Source organism: Nycticebus coucang, chromosome 9, assembly GCF_027406575.1.
Source record: "Nycticebus coucang isolate mNycCou1 chromosome 9, mNycCou1.pri, whole genome shotgun sequence".
Taxonomy (NCBI): Eukaryota; Metazoa; Chordata; class Mammalia; order Primates; family Lorisidae; genus Nycticebus; species Nycticebus coucang.
This window is the reverse complement of record NC_069788.1, coordinates 68,157,672-68,177,707: the sequence shown is the minus strand read 5'-3', so window position 1 is coordinate 68,177,707 and position 20,036 is coordinate 68,157,672. Positions and strand designations below refer to the sequence as shown.

General features: G+C 41.5%; 1 protein-coding gene across 1 annotated transcript in view; it reads right to left on the bottom strand.

Annotated features, from left to right (window-relative positions):
• NEDD9 (neural precursor cell expressed, developmentally down-regulated 9) overlaps positions 1–20,036 on the bottom strand; it is a 176,960-nt gene that overhangs the window by 95,978 nt on the left and 60,946 nt on the right. Inside the window, exon 2 of the mRNA XM_053602565.1 lies at positions 15,011–15,175. Coding sequence (XP_053458540.1) covers positions 15,011–15,067 — 57 coding nt within the window. The 5' untranslated portion in view covers positions 15,068–15,175. The remainder of the gene's footprint in view (positions 1–15,010; positions 15,176–20,036) is intronic.

The following is a 20,036-nucleotide window of genomic DNA, read 5'->3' as shown; positions in this document are numbered from 1 at the left end:
AGACATTTTAACAGTGTTGATTCTTCCCGTCCATGAGCATGGTATGTTCTTCCATTTGTTAATATCCTCTGCTATTTCCTTTCTGAGGATTTCATAGTTTACTTTATAGAGGTCCTTCACCTCCTTCGTTAGGTATATTCCTAGGTATTTCATTTTCTTTGAAACTATGGTGAAGGGAGTTGTGTCCTTAATTAGCTTCTCATCTTGACTGTTATTGGTGTATACAAAGGCTACTGACTTGTGGACATTGATTTTATATCCTGAAACATTACTGTATTTTTTGATGACTTCTAGGAGTCTTGTGGTTGAGTCTTTGGGGTTCTCTAAGTATAAGATCATGTCGTCAGCAAAGAGGGAGAGTTTGACCTCTTCTGCTCCCATTTGGATTCCCTTTATTTCCTTGTCTTGCCTAATTGTATTGGCTAGAACTTCCAGCACTATGTTGAATAGTAAAGGTGACAGAGGACCTCCCGTTTTATTTTTATTCTAGAAATTCAGCACTCCTGAAAATTCTATCACATAAGTGTTTATTTTCTTATTAACTGTCTCTCTGACTTGGATATAAGCCCTGTGGTACAAATATTTTGTTTTATTCATGGGTGTGTCCCCTGCACTTAAAACAACACCCGACTGTGGTAAGTGGTCTGTTAAGATTTGCTGAATGCATCGACGCCTCAAGTGCCACCCCATCATTGTAGGTCAGGAAGCTTTAGTGAAATCTTGCGTTATAGAAGAGTAAAAAAGGCATCCAGGATTATCTGAACTCAGATCTTCCCTCTCTTGACCCAGGGCTCTTCTGTTACCTTGAACTGAATCCTATATGCATAAGTTAATGATTGCTTTCTCTTCAAAGGTAATTTGTGTTTTCATAGGGAACAATTTGTGTTTTCATTAAGTATGGAAATGGATCTCCAGTCAGGCAGGTTGTGTCAGCAAGCCAGGGGGGAGTTCACATGTGTGAGTGTGTGTGCACAGCCCAAGGTGAAGGGTAGACGTTGGTGGTGAGTGACACACAGAGCTTTTCTGTGTGTGACAATCTTATCACTCCATGGCAGTCTAGGATGTGCACGTAAGATGATCTGGTCACTTCCTTACAGCAAGAACCAAAGCCAGTGTAGATGCCTCCTCGTGAAAGAGTCAGCTCTCCTAGTATTTAAGGAACAATGAGGAAACACGATTCACACAACCTCCCCCAGACTCCTAGAGAGATTAAGAAAGCCATTAGTAAGCTAATTGTGGAGATTTACCTATCATTGTGAGATCCTGTGTAAACAGGTCTCATATACAGTTGTTTTTTTTTTTTTCTTTTGAGACAGAGTCTTACTCTATCCCCAGGATTAGAGTGCAGTGGCATGATCATAGCTCACTGTATCCTCAGACTCCTGAGCTCAAAAGCAATTCTCCTGCTTCAGCAGGAGTAACTAGGGCTATAGACTCTGGCCACCAGAGCCAGCTAATTTTTCTATTTTTAGTAGAGACAGGGTCTTGCTGTCCAGCTCAGGCTGGTCTTAAACTCCTAAGCATAAGCAATCCACCTGCCTGGGCCTCCCAGAGTGCTGGGATTACAGGTGTGAGCCACCGTACCCGGCTTGATGTAGTGTCGTAAGTACAGCATCCAAAGTATGGAATGTTCCACGTGAGGGTTAGATCTCTCAGGAGCAAACCTACTTCTAGGATGTTCAGTTCAGTCTGGGATAGTCAAAGCATCTGAGAAACATACCTGAAGTGGTTTAGTTTGCTACATAAGCTAATAACATCTGCCCTTTATCGGATGCTTATTATGTTCAAGATGATGTGTTAAGTGCTAGTAAGAGTAAAACCAACAACCACTGCCAATGTTTATTAGTTGCTTATTGGGGGATGAGAATAGCACTAAGTGTTTAACGGGCTCACTTTATCCTATGAAGACCCTTATGTGGAAGGTTTTAGTATTTTCTGCATTTTGATGATCAGAAAACTGAGGTCTAGAGAGATTGTGAATTTTCCAGGCTGCTCAGCTATAAGTGGTAGAGCCGGGCAGTCTGACTGTAGAGCCTGTGTTATATTAAACTTCAACTTGTGCTCTCTCATTTAATGCTCATGACACTAAATAGGTCCTAGCATTCCCTTCTCGTAGTCCTTGCATTGTGTTGCTGTAAGAAGCTTAAGCCTCTGGTGCCTTAACTCACCAGTCTTGAAGGGGAACTCGATCATTCTCCCTTAATGTGTGATACTGGGGACTATTTACAGTTCTCTGTCCACTAAAAACTATGGAAAAATTAAAGAAGACACAAATAAATGGAGATGTAGAAACTCACAGACATATTCTAAACTTTGGAAACACAAAGGACATAGAATAGTGAAACAAGACAGAAAAACCCACAACCCACCCTCTGCAAAGAAAAATCTTTATAAAGAACAACTTAGAGGATACTATTACCTGATTTTGAGATTTACAAAGCTACACTAATCAAGGCAATGTGTCTCAGCTTAAAGATAGACAAATAAGTCAATGGAATAGAAATAGGCCTACAAACATGTGTAAACAACAGAGTTTTGATAAAGGCACAAGGCAAATTTAGTGGAGAAACAGTCCTTTCAACTCATGGTGTTAGTACCATTGGTTATCAATATATAAAAAGAGGAACTTCAATCTATATCTTTCATCATGTAATTATTAACTCAAGATGGATGAGAAATAAATATAAAACCCAAAACTATAAAAATGTAGAATATATTTGTGACCTTCGGTTGGCAAAGATTTTTCAGCTACCACACCAAGCACAATCTTGATGGAACAAATTAATAAATCAGACTTTATCACAATTAAAAACATATGATATTCTAAAGACACTGTTCAAAGAATGAAAAGAAAAGCCAGGCACTGGAAGATGTTCACAATATATAAATCTAACGAAGTAATTATATCCAGAATAGATTAAAAAAACCCTCGAAACTCAATAAGAAAAATAAACAACTCAATAACAATGAGGGAAATATTTGACTAGACATTTTATTAAAGAGGACATACATACAGATGACAAATAAGTACAGGAAAAGATGAACAACATCACTAGTCATTAGAAAAATGCAAAGTAAAACCACTAGGTGATCCTACTACATACCTATTAGAATAGGAAGAATTAGAAGAAAAATATGACCATCACCACAAGTGTTGGCGAGGATATGGAGGAACTGGAACTCTTATGTACTGCTGATGGGAATACAGTTTGGCAATTTCTTAGAAAGTTAGGTATGCACCGACCATATGATTTAGTCAGTATATGTATGTCCACACAAACCCTTTTACATAAATATTCTTAGATCTTTACCTTTATTTCTAATTGCCCCAAACTGGGGATAACCTGAATAACTACTAAAGGTGAATGGATAAACACATCGTGGTCCATTTATACAAAGAATGAATCCATTACCACTGGCAATAATGAGAAGAAATGAACAGTTGATACCCCGTAGAACATAGATGAAAGTCAAAATAATTATGCTGAGTAAAAGAAGCCAGAAAAAGGACATATGATGTATGCATCATTTACATAATTTTTTAGAACAACCAAACTAATGTATAGTGACAGAAGGCAGATCAATATCTGCCTGGGGATGGGAATTGGGTAAGGAGAGGAAGGAGGCGGCATTATAAATGGGCACAGGGAAATTTTCAGAGGTGATAGATATGTTTATTATTTTTCTTGTGGTGATTATTTCACCACTGCATATATACATCAACATTACTAAAATTTACTTTAGGTGAGGGCCTACCTCTCTACTTGGTAACAATCACTATTAATATGTACTTGCGATTTTTGATAATTTAAAGGATCTAGTTCATGGTTACACACTTGTGCTCAATTTCTTTTTAAACAAAGACATCATTATCGATTAGAAAAAATACTGTACTTTAAATATGTGCAGTTTATTGTCTGTCAGTTATGCCTCGCTAAACTGAAGAAGCCAAGGCCTTAGCGTCCATGGACGTAGGTTTACAGGTGTGTGACCACCTGGCATTGAGGGCACAAGAGTGTGCAAACCCATAGACATAGACGCACACGTACACTAATAAAAACAACTTTAGAGGGCAGGGGTAATTCTCTGGCGTTTTTAGGCTGTTCTTCATCTCCTTCCTCCGTTTTCTTTCATGGGCTGCCCTGTGTATTCCTCCCTGAGCTTCTGTGGTAAAGACATCTGACATGGTTTTGTGGAGGGTGGAGAAGGAGCAAAGGAAAGACGCTAACCGTGAGAGGTGTCCCTTCATCATTCAGCTTCTGAAAGCTGAATTTTGTAATGAGCTGTCACCGTATTTATCACCTAACAATCACTATAATTGGACGAGGTGTGAAAAAACCTGGAAAACATTACCCTGTCAACTGGTTGGTATCTTTGATGAAGCTGTCTACAGCAGGGCCCCAGACACAATAGAAAATCAGCATGTGGCCTTTTGCAATGGCCCTCCATTCTGCAGACTGTTTCTGTCTTGCAATACAGCGATTCTTTTGTTAGTTCACTAAACACTGTCGTAATAGTAGAACATCCCTATCTAGTTTTAATATGTGGTTCAGTCAAAACCACATGGGCTATAGTTCAAAAGGAGCGTGAAGTGAGTCCTGAGGTATTGCTGGGTAACATGACTGCCTGCCCAGGTGCAGCCCAGAGGCTGGTGTTTACCTTGAAGATATGCCACATCAGATATAATTATATTAGTTTAAAATACTAAACACAACTGAATACTTCAAGGCAGCTCTGCCAGTAGGCTCACTACATAAGGAGCCAAAATATCACAGGGTGGTTTGGTGTCCACAGAATCAGCACAGGGGCCCTTAATGGATGTTAAAACGATGCTGTAATGGCTTAAGGTTCCCTTGCCCTCTTGTACTCAAGAGGAGAGTCTCAGGAAAGGAACATACTACTTTGGTCCACACTGCCAAGGCTGTTTCCCTTAGAGGCTTCCATGTCAATGGGCTGCACCCTCCAGAGGGCCTCTCTGACCTCTGGTTCTCCCTTTTTCCTATTTCCTTGGCTAACCAACCCCTTCTGTTCATATAGCCATCATCTAATGGGGCACAACACATTGCTCACTGGCTTATAACCACATAGTCATCTTCCTCATTACTGTACCAGATAAGTGGGACTAAAGTTTGAGAAGCTCTCACACATTTCTGTTTTACTTTACAGAGAGATGAATGGTTTTTTGGCTTATTTCCATTGCTGGCTGATTGTATCCATTTTGTTTTACTAGTTGTATATGTATTTGATGTATTCATTTCACTAGTTAAACTCTGAAAGGTACCTTATTTCCATGTTCTTTGGAGATATCTAACCGGCCAGCTTCCCCATCCTGCTCCATACACTGAACATTGGCCTAAGTCCAGCCTGTGCCATAAGCTAACCTGTGATTCAGCAAACTCATTCTTATTGGCTTCAAAAATACTGTTAATAAAATGGGCACAATGTTTCCCCAACACATAAGAAGAAGACTTTTTTTTCAAAGTGGGGGAACAGTTAGCATGGAAAGAAGAGAATGAGATGAAAAACTGAAAAATTAACACACATGTCATCGAATTCAGTAGTTTCATTCATTTTTGTATCTGATCTGTAATATCTAGGAAATGTAATTATATTTTGAGAAAAGGCAGCTAAATAAAGTGACATAATTCTGGTACTGTTATAAACCTATTTTCTATTATTATTGTTACTTGATTTTATGTGGGAAAGAAATATTTAGGTTGAATTGGGCCAAGTGGTAAATATTATTTTTATCTATTTTTCTTTTCCTAGCTATGAATGGGGGGGGAGACCTCAGAACATTAAATATTTGTCCAAGATCCTTAAGAGGGTGGCGGGTTCAAACCCAGCCCCAGCCAATCTGCAACAAAAAAATAGCCGGGTGTTGTGGCGGGTGCCTGTAGTCCCAGCTGCTTGGGAGGCTGAGGCAAGAGAATAGCATAAGCCCAAGAGTTGGAGGTTGCTGTGAGCCGTGTGACATCATGGCACTTTACCCGAGGGCAGTACAGTGAGACTCTGTCTCTACAAAAAAAATAAAAAATAAAAAAATAAAAGAACCAACATGCATTCTTATTTATTTATTTATTTATTGCAGTTTTTGGCCAGGGCTGGGTTTGAACCCACCACCTCCGGTATATGGGGCTGGCGCCCTACTCCTTTGAGCCACAGGCACCGCCCTCAACATGCATTCTTTAACTAGTCAGTGCCAGATCTCCAGATGAAAATTTATAAATCCAGGCAAAAAATAGGTACATAACTTCTGTGATTGTAAAGTCAGAATTTTAAAAAATGGGCATGTAACTGACTGCCCAGTTAGCACTGGTATATTCAGTTACAGATAGGGCAAAGATTTACACAGATTGCAACACAGGAGTTCTTTGCACTAGTGAAGTCTTACTCTGCCCAGACAGCTTTCAGAATCCGTCAAGGAGACCATATTTGCCTGTGTCCATTTCCTCATTCCTTAGCAGGTATTTTTTGGAAGCCTGCTTTTTCTCACATTTGATTCAAACCGTGAGGAGGACAACCTTTCAAGATATATTATCCATGAGCCAACGTGATGCTTGCAAACCAGGCTGACACCATCCAGACCTCCTCCCCCCTGAAACGCTATCTCCACCCTGCCAGCTATCTTGACAGAATCAAGCACAGAACACAAGCTTGAGGATGACTTTTGGCCTTGAAATCAAGCCATTTCAGGATATTCAGTTTCTATTTTCCTTGACTTTCCCCAAAGTAATTTTATATCCCTTAGGAGCCAAGAAGCATTTCCTGTAATTAGGGTTTGCTACTGGCACTTGCTCTTTGAAACGTTCATCTGTCCAGCTCTCAGACCAAGAGACACTGTCCCGGAACTGTGGGTCGCAGAGTAGAGTGGTCAGGATCCTTCTCACCCTGCAGTCCTGGTTAGAAAGGCCTGGAAACAAGGCTCCGAGACTTTATAAGCCTTTTTATACATTATTTGGAATTAATAGAAAAGGGCAATAAATTGCTTGGTGAACACTGAGCTGACATGTCCCTGATTGGCTGTGTGTAACTTATGTTTTGGGGTCTCCGTTGCCGCAACTAAAAAACCCTTAAAGGAGTGGAAAGAAAGGAGCATCTTCCGTCTCTCTGAGGCAGACGCTGTTCGCATCTGTGTACTGCTCCACTTCTCTCTGCTGTCTTTGGGTTTAGGTTGATCGTCTGTGACTGATTCCTGGCCTAGAAGAAGCTGGTGGAAGTGATCTGCTTTCCAGCCTGTTTCCTGAGTTGTCCCACACCCTTTCTCTTCTTCATCTGCACTGCTGAAAGTGAAAGACCCTGAGATGGTGTTGCCACATAACGGAAGAGACCCAGAACCCTAGAAGAGCTTCCCAGGGGAGTCGCTGCCAGTCCCGTGAGTGAGAATAGTGTGCTGTGCTAAGCCTCTGAGGTTGTGGGGCTCACTCATGACTCCAGTGTATCTCCAGCTCCAAAATTCTGTGTATCTAGGGAATGACAGAGAATAGGGCCAAGGGAGACAGAGATTTGTACATGAGCAGGAAGCACTTGGTATACATCTACTGTTTAATTGAGTACTGTACTCAAAGGTGCTTCTCTAAAGCAGCCAGTGAAAAATGCAGTGGGCTCCGAGTAATACTTAAAGGACAGGAACGTAAGTTCTTTTTAGCGTGACAGTGTCTCGGTGGGTTATAGCACCCTGGTCAAACCTAGGGAAGTAGTTTTTAAAAGAGAATAAAAGCAAATTGTGGAAGAATGGTGATAGAAACTTCTCTCATTAATGAAAAGACAGCTCTAGTCTTGTCGTTAGCAACATAGATCTCAGAACAAAAGTGCTCACCATTGCTGCACTTGGGACCTTTGCATGGAGGTGACGGGTAAATAGTCACCTTGGCGTTCTCAGTCACTGAGGTATTTTTGCTGAACTGCTTCCAGAATCATTTTTTGTTGTTGTTGTCATATGGGAAGTGATTGGGTCTGGGCGGCTACTGATCAGTTGGGTAAAACAGACAGTTTCTGTCATGTTCTTACTCTCATCCTTTTTCAGAATGGATTCCCACAGTTAAAGTTTTCATCTGGACTTATTTTTACTGAGTAAAATTACCATTTTCAAGAAACCCCCAAAGCTCCATATTTTAGAATAAATGAGGCCTGTCTGTGGGAAAAGAAAGCCACAGAAGACACTGGAAAACCTCATGACCTGCTGTTAAATCAAGAAGAGCATCTGGTAGGCTGGGAAAGCCTGTTTGAGCTTCGGGGTCACTTTCTGCATCCCAGCTCCTGTTTACTTTCTGGGCCTTGGTCAGTGTCTTTTTGACAGTGCAGTTTCTGCAATGCAGCTCACAATCAAATACAGAAAGCCTTTGGCAGTCCCATCCAGGGTGGCTCCATTGTACTTTGTTTAAATGAGAAAGTTTAATCTCTGTCCAGACACTCAGGCCCAGTGCCTCTTACACCTGCGGGACACTTCATCTTTGAATATGCTTCTCATTTTCCAGACTATCTCAGGGGATCTGCATCCCCCAGTAAAATTCCTGTCTGCGCCAAATTACCTTTTAGTGGTGATTTATGCCTCAATAAAATCACATCTCAAAAAGGGGAATTGGTTTGATTCTGTAACTGACATGATTTATGCATGTTTTTGTTTTGGAATACATAGTATTTATCTAAGGGTCGAAGAGGGCTTTGTGATGTGATGAGGATATTGACAAGGAGGGCAGTGAAAAATGTCCTCAAGCATCTACTAAGCACAGAAGTCCCTGGGCTCTAAGGTGAAGGTGTTCTTACTGAGATCAGGGTCCACAGTCTCAAGCAGGGTGTTCCAAGATTTCCTGGGAATCACAATCACCCCTAGAATCCTTGAGTTAGATTCACTAAGAATGAGACGTGTATTTTAACAATCTTTACAGAGGACTCCAGTCACACCAGTGAGACGCACTCCTCATTGGGAGATGGAACCTCTCTTTATGATCCGTAACCTGTCACCACCAATGACTTATTTGCTGCAAAAAGATGTAGGGAGCTGATACCTTTTGGAGGTCTTGTTTGTATCAAGCATTATGCTAGACGCACTAAGTATATTCTTTTGTTTAACTCCACAACAGTCCAGCAAAGTTGGTATTATTATCCTCATGGTGCACAGGAGAAACTGGAGGTTAAAAAATATTGGTAACTAGCAGGGCACAGATTTGAAGCAAGATCTTTTTGGCTCCATGGGGTATACTTTTCCCACTAAGCCGCACTGGCTGCCCAAATATTTTAGGGTTACATAGGTTACTCTTTGATCTGCTAAGAGTTGTTATAAGAAATTTCTTTGTTTTCTTTTTATCCTAGCTTTATTGAATGTATTTGACAAATATTCTGTATATTTAAAGTATACAAAATGATGTATTGATATATGTATACGTTGCAAAAGGACGTATTAGTTCAAGCTAATGAACATATTATCACCTCACATAGTGGCCAGTGTGTGTGTGTGTATGTGTGTGTGTTGAGAACATTTAAGGTCTACTGTCTTAGCAAATTTCACATATCAAATACAGTATTGCTGTGTCCTCATATTGTATATTAGATTCCCAGAACTTATTTATCTTTTAACTGAAAGTGTCTAGTCTTTGACTAATATCATCCAAATCCCCTCAGCCCTCCGGCCCATGGTAACCACCCTTCTCTCTGCTTCTGTGAATTTGACTTTCTAGATTCCACATATAGGGTGAGATTATTCAGAATTTGTGTTTGGGTGAGATTATTCAGTATTATTAACACAAATACTGAATAATCTCAGAATTTACGTGAAACTCATTTCACTTAACATAATGACCTCTGGCTCTATCCATGTTGCTGCAAACAACAGGATTTCATTCCTTATTTGTGGCTGAGTAATATTTCACTGTGTAGAGATCCCACATTTTCTTTATCCCTTCATCTATCGATGGACATTTTGGTTGATTTTGTATCTGGCTATGCAATAAACACGGAAGTTCAGAGAACTCTTCAACATGGTGATTTCATTTCCTTTGGATAAATAACCAGAAGTAAAATTGCTGGATCATGTGATAACTTATTTTTAAGTTTTGAGGAACCTTCATACTATTTTACATAATGACTATACCAGCTTAGGTTCCCACCAACAGTGTACTAGTGTTCCCCTTTTTCCGTCCTCACCAACACTTGTTATCTTATATTTTCTTGATAATCGCCACTTTAACCAAAATAAGATGATAGCTCATTATGACTTTGATTTGCATTTCCCTGATAATTAGTGAGGTTGAGAACATTTTTATATACTTGGTGGCTATGTGTATGTCTTCTTTTAAGAAACATATATTCAGGTTCTGTCCCCATTTTTCAGCCAGGTCATTTGTTTTCCTGCTATTGAGTTGCATGAGTCTCTTAGTATTTTGGATGTTGATTTGTTATCTTATGTTATGGCTTGCAAATATTTTCTCCCATTCTGTAGGATGTGAGACATTTCTTAAGAAGATGATGGGAAGTTTTTCCATTCACTTAAGGAAAGTAAATTTCATATTTAAAGTGGACACTGTGGTGCACCAAGCAGGACCCCATTTCAAATTGAGCAGCCACTCACTGTGTCAGCTACGGAAGGGTGGCACCTAGAAGCTCGTGGACAAGTCCCCTGTTGAGATTGTCCTTAGCTGAGGAGGGCATCCTCACACACATCATCCTTCCTCCTGACTGCAGCCTTTAGCGCATGCCTGGCCCCAAGGCCTGTAAAATCCTGGCCATCTTGCTTTAGTTCCAGTAACTCTGAAGGCCTATCCCACCTCCAGAGGGCCCCTGCCATTAGCTGGGGCCTTTACGGTGACGTGGGTTCTCCCTCTGTCTAATCCTGCTTCCTTGGCTGCCTTGGCTGTGTGACTGTTTCCAAGAGCACTCCACATAACCCTCCTGCAGGACCATCTCCATCTCAGAATTTGCTTCTCCGGGAACATGCCCTGTGATGTTGTTCAGTGAAACCGTCCTGTGGATACGTCATGGTCATATTTGAACAGTGAGAGGGGATGAGTTATGTCCCCTGCCCCTCAGTTTGCATGTTTAAGTCCTAGCCCTCTGTACCTCAGAAAGTGACTGCATGTGGAGAAGGGTATTTACACAAGTAATTAAGTTAAAATGAGGTCATGAGGGTGGCCTTAATCCACCATGACTGTGTCCTTCTAAGAGGAGCCAAGGACAGAGTCACACACAGAGGGAAGAGTGTGGAGGACGCAGGGAGAAGGTGGCCCTTCTCCAGCCCAGGAGAGAGGCCTGAGAAGGAGCCGGCCCTGCTGACACCCTGGCCTTGGAGTTCCAGCCCACAGAACCATGAAGAAATAAATTTTTGTTGTTTACATCCCCCCATCTGCCATTTTGTTACAGCAGCCCAAGCAAATGAAGATTTAGATGTATTTCTTCATTTTTACCTATATTCTTTCATCTTACACTAAACAAACAGCTTAGACATCTGAACAGGTTAATAATCTTTTAGGTATAACAAAGTGAGGTGATAATTCTCACTAGGTAGCATTTTCATATTCCCCAAAATATATCAGAATGATGATATTTTTAAAGGAGTGATAAAAGAACACATGAATGACCCCCATCCCTCACATCTCCCTTTCTGGGACAGTCACCACAAAGCTGTGGCAGATTAAGTACACAGTAAGGATCACTACTTTGGACCTGCAGCAAACTCGTATGTAGAGGGAAAAAAAGGTCAACATTTTCAAGTTCTGTCAATCAACACTTTTTTCCTCTATGAAACAAGAGAGGAAAACAAGAATTTGGTTTTGATTTTTTTTCTTTAGATAAACCGTAACACACAATGCCCAACTGCCAGCCTCCTGCCCTATTGTAAAGAGGAAGAATGAGAACACGACATAAAAGGTTTGCAATTCAAACTTGTTTTTTGGAGTTTTTCAGTTTTTCTGAGCCAGCCCCTTTATCATCTCCACTGGAGCACTGGTAAATGTTTAACTACCAGCCGTCTGAAAATGAGACATAACAAAACCCTGGCCAATGAATACCACGGGGTGCCCAGCCTCTCTGCAGTGCTCAGAGGGCTCTGCGGGTGTGATGGAGGCCTCGCCACACCCTCCTCAAGTGGGTATTTGTGCAGGGCCTGCTTCTATCTGCTGAGGTTTTTTTGTAAGGTGCTTGCTTTGAAGAGTATTTTTTAAGTTTAGCACAGTCCCCCCCGCAGGACTTTTCTGGCCACGCCCTCATACCTGGTATCTCCATTGTGGCTGTGGGAACCAGAAAACAGCAGCTAAAGCTGTGGTTCTCAGCCTTCCCTTTAATACGGTTCCTCATGTTGTGGTGACCCCCAACCATAAAATTATTTTAGCAATGAAAATAACGAGGATCTGTATTAAAGAGTCGCGGCATTAGGAAGATTGAGAACCACTGAGCTAAAGGGTAACACACAATACCCAACCGCCAGCCTCCTGTCCTCTTCAGGAGAGCAGCCCACATCTAGCCTGAGCCACTTTCTCACTAAGACTTCCCTCCACTCTGCTCCTCCCATCTTCTCCCTGTAATAATTTCTCTCAGCTGTACTGACTTCACTCCTCAGGTGCTGTGCAGCTCAGGTGTCACTGGAAGCATCTATCGAGGGTTAAGTACATGCCAAACATGAGTCAAAGCATTTTATTTGTTTAATCCTTCCACCAACATCTCAAGAAAGGTGCTATTCTCATCCTCATTTTGTTAGGGAAGAAACTGAGGCACAGAGAGGCTAAATAACAATCTTCAAGATCCTACGGTTAGAGGGCGGCAGGGCTGGGGTTCCGATTACTCAGTATGGCTTCACGGCCATATCTCTTATCCAGAATGCTGACCGAAAAAAAGCAGGAGAAACATATCTGAAGGAAGCATCGATGGCAAGGAATAAATGCCCCTTTTTATTAGGTGGTAATGATCATTTCCAAATATTTATATTCTACTTGGAGGAAAGTGGGGTGTGTGTGTGTGTGTTTTATAATTATTTAGGTCTAGGATGCCAAAAGTTGGGAGTCAACATGTATTGGAGATACCAGAATGCTAATGTTCATTGCAGGGACTCGAATGGAAGGAAATACTGGCTTGCTTTAGAGCAGGCGTCCTCAAACTTTTTAAACAGGGGGCTAATTCACTATCCCTCAGACAGTTGGAGGGCCAGACTATAGTTTAAAAAAAACAACTATGAACAAATTCCTATGCACACTGCACATATCTTATTTTGAAGTAAAAAAACAAAATGGGAACAAATACAATCACACAGCCTCATGTGGCCCGTGGGCCGCAGTTTGAGGACCCCTGCTTTAGAGAATACTTTTTTCCCCTCTGTTTTTTTTTTTTTTTGTCTCAGTTTAGTTAAACTAGCTGTGTAGGTATGAAAAAATGAGAAGAGACCATTTTTATTTCACTATTAATAAAGAAATTAATATTTACGGTGAGTGGCGTGGTGGGGATCACAAATAAATGTGTCTTGTTCCAGTTTGGATTAGAAATTTGATTTGGTTGAAGCCTCTGAAGTGTCCGGTTCTGTGACAGGTTTTTGTCTTAGAATCCTAGGACTGGGGAGAATTTATAAAATATCACAGTGATTGGGCAGTGCCTGTGGCTCAGTGAGTAGTGCACTGGCCCCATATACTGAGAGTGGCAGGTTCAAACCTGGCCCCAGTCAAACTGCAACAAAAAAAATAGCCGGGCGTTGTGGCGGGTGCCTGGAGTCCCAGCTATTCAGGAGGCTGAGGCAACAGAATTGCCTAAGCCCAGGAGTTGAAGGTTGCTGTGAGCTGTGAGCCACAGCACTCTACTGAGGATGACAAAGTGAAACTGTCTCTAAAAAAAAAAATCACAGTGATGTGACAACTGAACTTATTTTTAACAACATCCGAGGAAATCCTTTTATTGATTACTAAAATGTTAAAGAAAATATTTGCCCAAGAAAAACAATTAAATTCAAGAAGAGGGAGGCTGGAGTGGAAGGCGCTCTGCAAGCTCCCACCGGATGGGTACAATGTAGGGTACAAGGCACACCTTCTGGGTGAAGGCCTCAAATACAACTTAGACTTTGCCTAACAATGTAACCTGATTCTATGTACCTTATATTATCCAAAATTTAAAAATAAGAAAATATTTATCATTATATTTAACTTAGAGCCTTTCTCTGCAAATGAAATAGGTCTCTGGATTGACGTGACTGCCCAGTGTTTTTTTATTTGCACACAATTGTTGGTTGTTTTTCTGTGAGATACAGACAACAGATTATAATTTCAATACATAAAGAAATGAACTTTTATCTTTTGAGTACAATTACTTTATGTGCATTTTCTCATTTCATCTACACAAACCTCCACTTTTATAAAACAACTGCCTTATGGTCAACTCTAAGCTTAAAAGGAAGGACCAACTCTAAGCTTAAAAGCAAAATCCCAGGCCTTTGTGACTTCCCATGCCTCCATGCCTGTGTCCCTTAGAAGTCAACTACTATGTACAGCTACACAGCGTTTCCTTCGCTTCATTGGCACAAACCCTTTAGGAAGCCTTAGGTAGATAGGAGAATTGACCATTTTAAACCAAGTTCCATGCCAGGCCAAGTCAATTTTTTTTTTTTTTGTGAAATAGCTACTTGGAAGTTGAGTGGTTTGAAGGTGAGTGGCAAAGAGAGAAAAAAGGCACGAAAGAAGTGGTTAAACCCAAACCTGGCTGATCAACTTCTAAAGAGTTCTGTGAATATAATGTCCAGACTTGCTCCAAGTGGAGTTTATCAACCTGTATCCTAGAAGACTGTTTCTCCAGACCTATCTGGATGGAAGAGTAATCCCCGTGCTGTGGCATCACAGTAGCCATGTAAAAAAAAAAAAAAACTCACCTAACAGAGCAAAATATGGCAGCTTAAAAAAATTAACTTTTGTTTTCAAATGTTAGTTGCAGGCCTATGAGATAACAGAACAGAACACTGTTTGTATGATTGCCGCAGAGGAATTTGTCTGAGTCAAACTAGAGAAAAGGGAATCGCAGAATGTAGGTTTTTTCTGTCACTACTCACCCTTGTCCACATTTTCCCCCAAGGAATATTGAAGCTCTGAGTCTTGTATAGGGCCATTCCAGCGTTTTCGTCTGCTGACCAGTTTCTTCCTTTTCATAACTCTATTTAAAATATGTGCAAGGTTCTCCTCCAATGTCTGACATTAGGAAACTCAGCTCACTGAACCTGAAAATAGAAGTTAGAGAAATACAGGTTCGTTGGTAAACTCTGAGACGGGTTGAAATGCTTCTCATCATTTAGAACTTGTGTCATAGCAATTGGAAAAGCTAAATCCATAGTCACATGAGTGAAATCCATACTCACATGAGTGAAATCCATCATTCTTTCATTCATTTATGTAATCACAGAAAGCATTAATGGAGTTATTACTTTGCATTAGCTGGAACTTCAGAGACACGTAAAATATAGTCCTATTTTCACAGATCCCACAGTCCAGTTGGGCAAATCAAAAAATACAATGCCATAAAATGTTGCATGGACTTTGCTCAAATATGCAGTGAGTCTTGTGAGGGCGCAGGGAGGGGGAAGGTCAACCTTGGGTGGAGTCTTGAGTGATGGGCAGATGTTTGCCAAGTGTGTCTTATCAATAATGGAGGTAGAAGGGAGTCTTCCACGTCCATAACCCACAGCTGTAGTCCAGTCATTGATTTTTCCTGCTCTCCTATCCCTGTTGCCTCAGTGTCCCCCTTGACACCATATATGTCTGCGTCTACCTCTCACCAGCAGCTTGTGAAGGTCACTGGAGCCACATGCTTTGCCTATTTTCCAAAAAGGAGAAACACTGGTATTTTGGAAGTGTGGTTTTTAAACAGCTTAGATGCAAAACTCAGATCTGATTTTTTGGAAAGAAAAATGGACTGGGATTTCAGTGAATTAGTACTGGCCAACTTTTCACTTCTCTTTAATCATCTCATGGTTATAAAGTTCAGTTTTGGGATGGGATGTGTGTGTGTGTATTTATAGACTATTTATTAAAATATGTATCTGAGAAAAACCTTGGTATTTAGACTGCATGGGGTACATGAATATCTTTTGAGAATCGGTTATGTGAATATTTGTAAGAGGAAAATGTTTTTCCTATCAAGTGAAAAATCAAAACCAAGTGGATTTTTAAATGATGGAGCAGAAAAATAAGAATTATGTCTGGCATATAGTAGCAGCTCAGCAAACTGATGAACCTACCCAGTTGCCCTTGTGGGGGAGAGAAGCCTTCCTAGAACTGCTGTGCAAACAGGGTAAGTGGGAATTGGTCTCCTTTCAATTCTACCAGGATGGGAACAGCCTCCTTTAATTTTGGTTTGATAAACACAGTATTTATGGTCTCTTGGCTAAGAGGGGAGAAAGAATTTTCCTCCAAGGCACTTGCAGTGGCTAGGGAAGAGGACATGAGCCCATGACTCATTTGCTCATGGGTAACCATGTGTGGTCACCCAAGTATCTTAGCCCTGGACAGGGTGGGTAGAGAGCCAGGAGTGAGGGTTATCATGTTTCCAGAACTAGTCCATTTATTTTTCAGATACTTGCACCTTGAGGCATTTTAACTGCCTAAGGTGTTTGAGCTTATAAGGCAACTGTTCAGAGCTGACTTGTCTGTGGGGATCCTATAAACCATAGCACCAGGCATATGAACACACATACAAATATATGTGTTTTATTAATTCTTTTCTGGGAAACATAACTTACATAGAGAAAAACCATATAAAACAAATGTATAGGTTCATAGATTATTATAAATGGAACTGCCACCCAGGTCAAGACATAGAATGCTGCTGGGGTTACAGAAGCTTTCCCAGAGGGCTTCCCAATACAACCCTTTTAATGGGTGGGGTACCACCCCTAGCCCAGGCAAAGGACCCCTATGTTGGGCCTCATGCTTTTGGGTTTTCAGCTCACCTCTAGCCATGCACCTCCTCAAGGGGCAGATGTCTGCTGGGCCAAGAGGCCACACCCACCTAGGACTGTCCCTCTTTCTAGACCATGTATCAAGTACTGGGACTTTGGGACTTCCTGTCCAAACAATTCTAAACCCACCTCTATGTCTAAACTCCTCTATGCGGTGTGTCTAGAAGGAGATATTTACAGAAGCCATGGGTGAAGGTTAGACTTGAGGGCTGGAGAGTGCACACACATGGGCACCAAGGCCCTCAGATGGAGGGAGGTGGGTGGCTGGGTCCAGGGGCTGCTTCTTTGTGTGGCACACGTTTCAGCAAGAGATCCTAGCAGTTCAGGAATTCTAAGATACAGCCTGGCCTTCTGGGTTGCCAAGAAGAGGTATTTGTCCAGGGAGGAGGAAAGGACATCTTTTATTTAATAGTCTGTTAGTTTGATTTATAAAAATCTGTATGTGTAAGCCCATAATATGCAGTTCTTCATTGGTTCTTGTACTCCATACTAATGTGAAACTAAAATATAAACAATTTCATGCTCATACAAATAATGAAACACTAATATAGTCCAGTTTGGGAGTTGAGGGAAGCGGGGAAGGAGGAGGACCTATGGCAGGACCTCACCTAAGGTGCACATTGTGAGGGGGTGTGACACGCCCTCTGGGTGAGGGGCTCTTCTACAAATGGAACTTTACCCTGGAAGTGAGAACAATGTAACCTAAAAATTGTACCCTCATATTAATTTGAAAAAAAAATACTCAAAAAAGATTTATTTCAGAGGATATCAGATATTGATCCTTTGTTTCATAGCTAAAGATAATCATCAGTTAACATATATTTGGAAATAAGAGTCAAAACAAGAATAATTACATATAACATCCGCTACAGGTTTTTTATTTATGCATGAAGGAAGTAGTGCGGAAAGCATATTTATGTGGACACAGCGAAGGTGACAGTGTTCTGTTTCAGTTTTGTTAAGGGTGGACCCACCCACAGGTAACTATCCTGACTGTTACGGTCAGCCTCCTTGCTTCTCTTTATACTTTACTCATTGAGTCTGCTTTCCTGCACAACACAGTCCCTTTCCTCTGATTTTCAGGGATAGTCACTTTCCCGTGTTTTTTAACTTTGTGTAAATGAGCCACCGCATGTGTTCCTTTGTGTCATCTTCTTGCACTCAGCGTTATGTTTGTGGAAGGCATCTGCGCTCTTGTCTATAGCTGTGGTTTGCAATTTTCATGGCTGTATAGCAGTCCTGTATATAGAGAGACCAGCATTTATCCATCATACGAATGTTCATGGACAACTGAGTCATTTTCAGCATTAGACCATTATGAATAAAGGTGCTATGTAGATCTTTACCATTTCCTTCCTTGTCTGGCCAAGTTGTGCATATACATAGGCATGGGATTTCTGGATGAAAAGATACGTATTTATTTATTTATATATTTATTTATTTGAGACAGGGTCTCCGTATGTTGCCCAGGCTGCTCTCAAACTCCTGGCCTCAGGTAGCACCTGTAGCTCAAAGGAGTAGGGCGCAGGTCCCATATGCCAGAGGTGGCGGGATCAAACCCAGCCCCGGCCAAAAAAAAAAAAGACTCCTGGCCTCAAGCAATTCTCCTGCCTCATTCTCAGTAGCTGGAACTATGGGTGTGTGCTACTGATTTTATCTTCAACTTTAATGAAAAATACCAAACTGTTTTCCAAAGTGATAGTACCAATTTATATTCTTGCCTGTGGTGTAGGAAAGTTCTCATTGCTTCTGCCGATGTTTGGTATTTCTTTTTAATTTTAGCCATTCTGTACTAGGAATGATGATAGAATGCTGCCTACTCCTCTAATAGGGTTCTGGGTTCTTTTTCCCTGTTGTTTGTGTTTGAAGACACTGAAGTGATTATGGTAACTTGGAGTTATAAGTTGATTACTAATATTAATAATATCAGTAGGGGTATAAAATAAATATACCAATAACATATGATAATATATCTCCATAGTTTATACTTGAAGTATGAAAGCTCAGGGAAGATGGGTAGTCTTGGAAGATTACAGTAATAAAATCCAAGATCTAAGCAGGGTTGGGCCACACAGCATTTTAAAGTTACACAGATTAGGAGACTGGCCTGTGGGTACATCAACATGCCACTGACCTCAGCCACTCCGGGGGACTGTGTGTCCCCAGAGGGTGCTCTGGGAGTTGTGGCAGCTCTGGACACAAATTGCTGAGTCGCCCATCTGGGCCACTGTTGAGAAAGAAGGTCAGCTGGGAAGCCTTCAGCTTGCAGCTCATTAGCATGCCACATCTGGCAGCCTCTGTCCCTCCAGGAGGCAGCAATAGCCATGTGCACTGACCACCAGAAAGCAAGGGATGTGATGAGCCTCTTCAGTAGAAATAGGCACGATCTCCTCCCATGCCCGCTTCTCTCACCGCCTACTTCAGCCCCTCAGTGTCCTCACTTCACCTCCTCTCATCAAGGCGCTCAACCTCCTCGCCCCTTTGTCCTTTTAACATGTCCTTCTGCCAAAGACCAGCCTTGGATGGAACTCAGCTGTTTACTCTCTGCATCAGTCGGCCAGCTGTGGAGCATTGCTGGAAAAGCCACACACCCTGCAGATGGTGCCACTATAAACTCATGGTCACCAACATCATCCAGACCCTTGGACATCTCTACCTCCTGGCCAGCCCACCCTCTCAATTCTCTTATTTTCCCATTAAAGTGGTAGTAGGGTTTCTTCTGGAAGGATACATCAGATGGTGCCCACTCTAGACACAGAAAGCTGTTATAATTTATATGCAGTGAGTATTTTAGACTTCCCCCACTCTTTTCAAAATCTGTGCTTTCATTGCCTGTCCCTCCCCTGAGCCTTAATCCCAAATCCTGCCCTCAGCCACTGAAAGTGACCTCCTGCCTGCTTTCATGAAAAAAGCAGGAGCCGTCAGAAGAGAGCGCCCTCGACTTCCCTCCTCCACATCAGCAGATTCACTTTGCATCCAAACACATCCCTTTCCCCTCCCCTCCTCTTTGTGACAATACAAGAAGTTTCTCCTCCTGTGCCCAAGCTAATCTCTCCACCTGTCACTCAATGCCACAACCTCTTACCTTTTCAGGGACATCTCTCTCTCTACAAATGATCTCTCT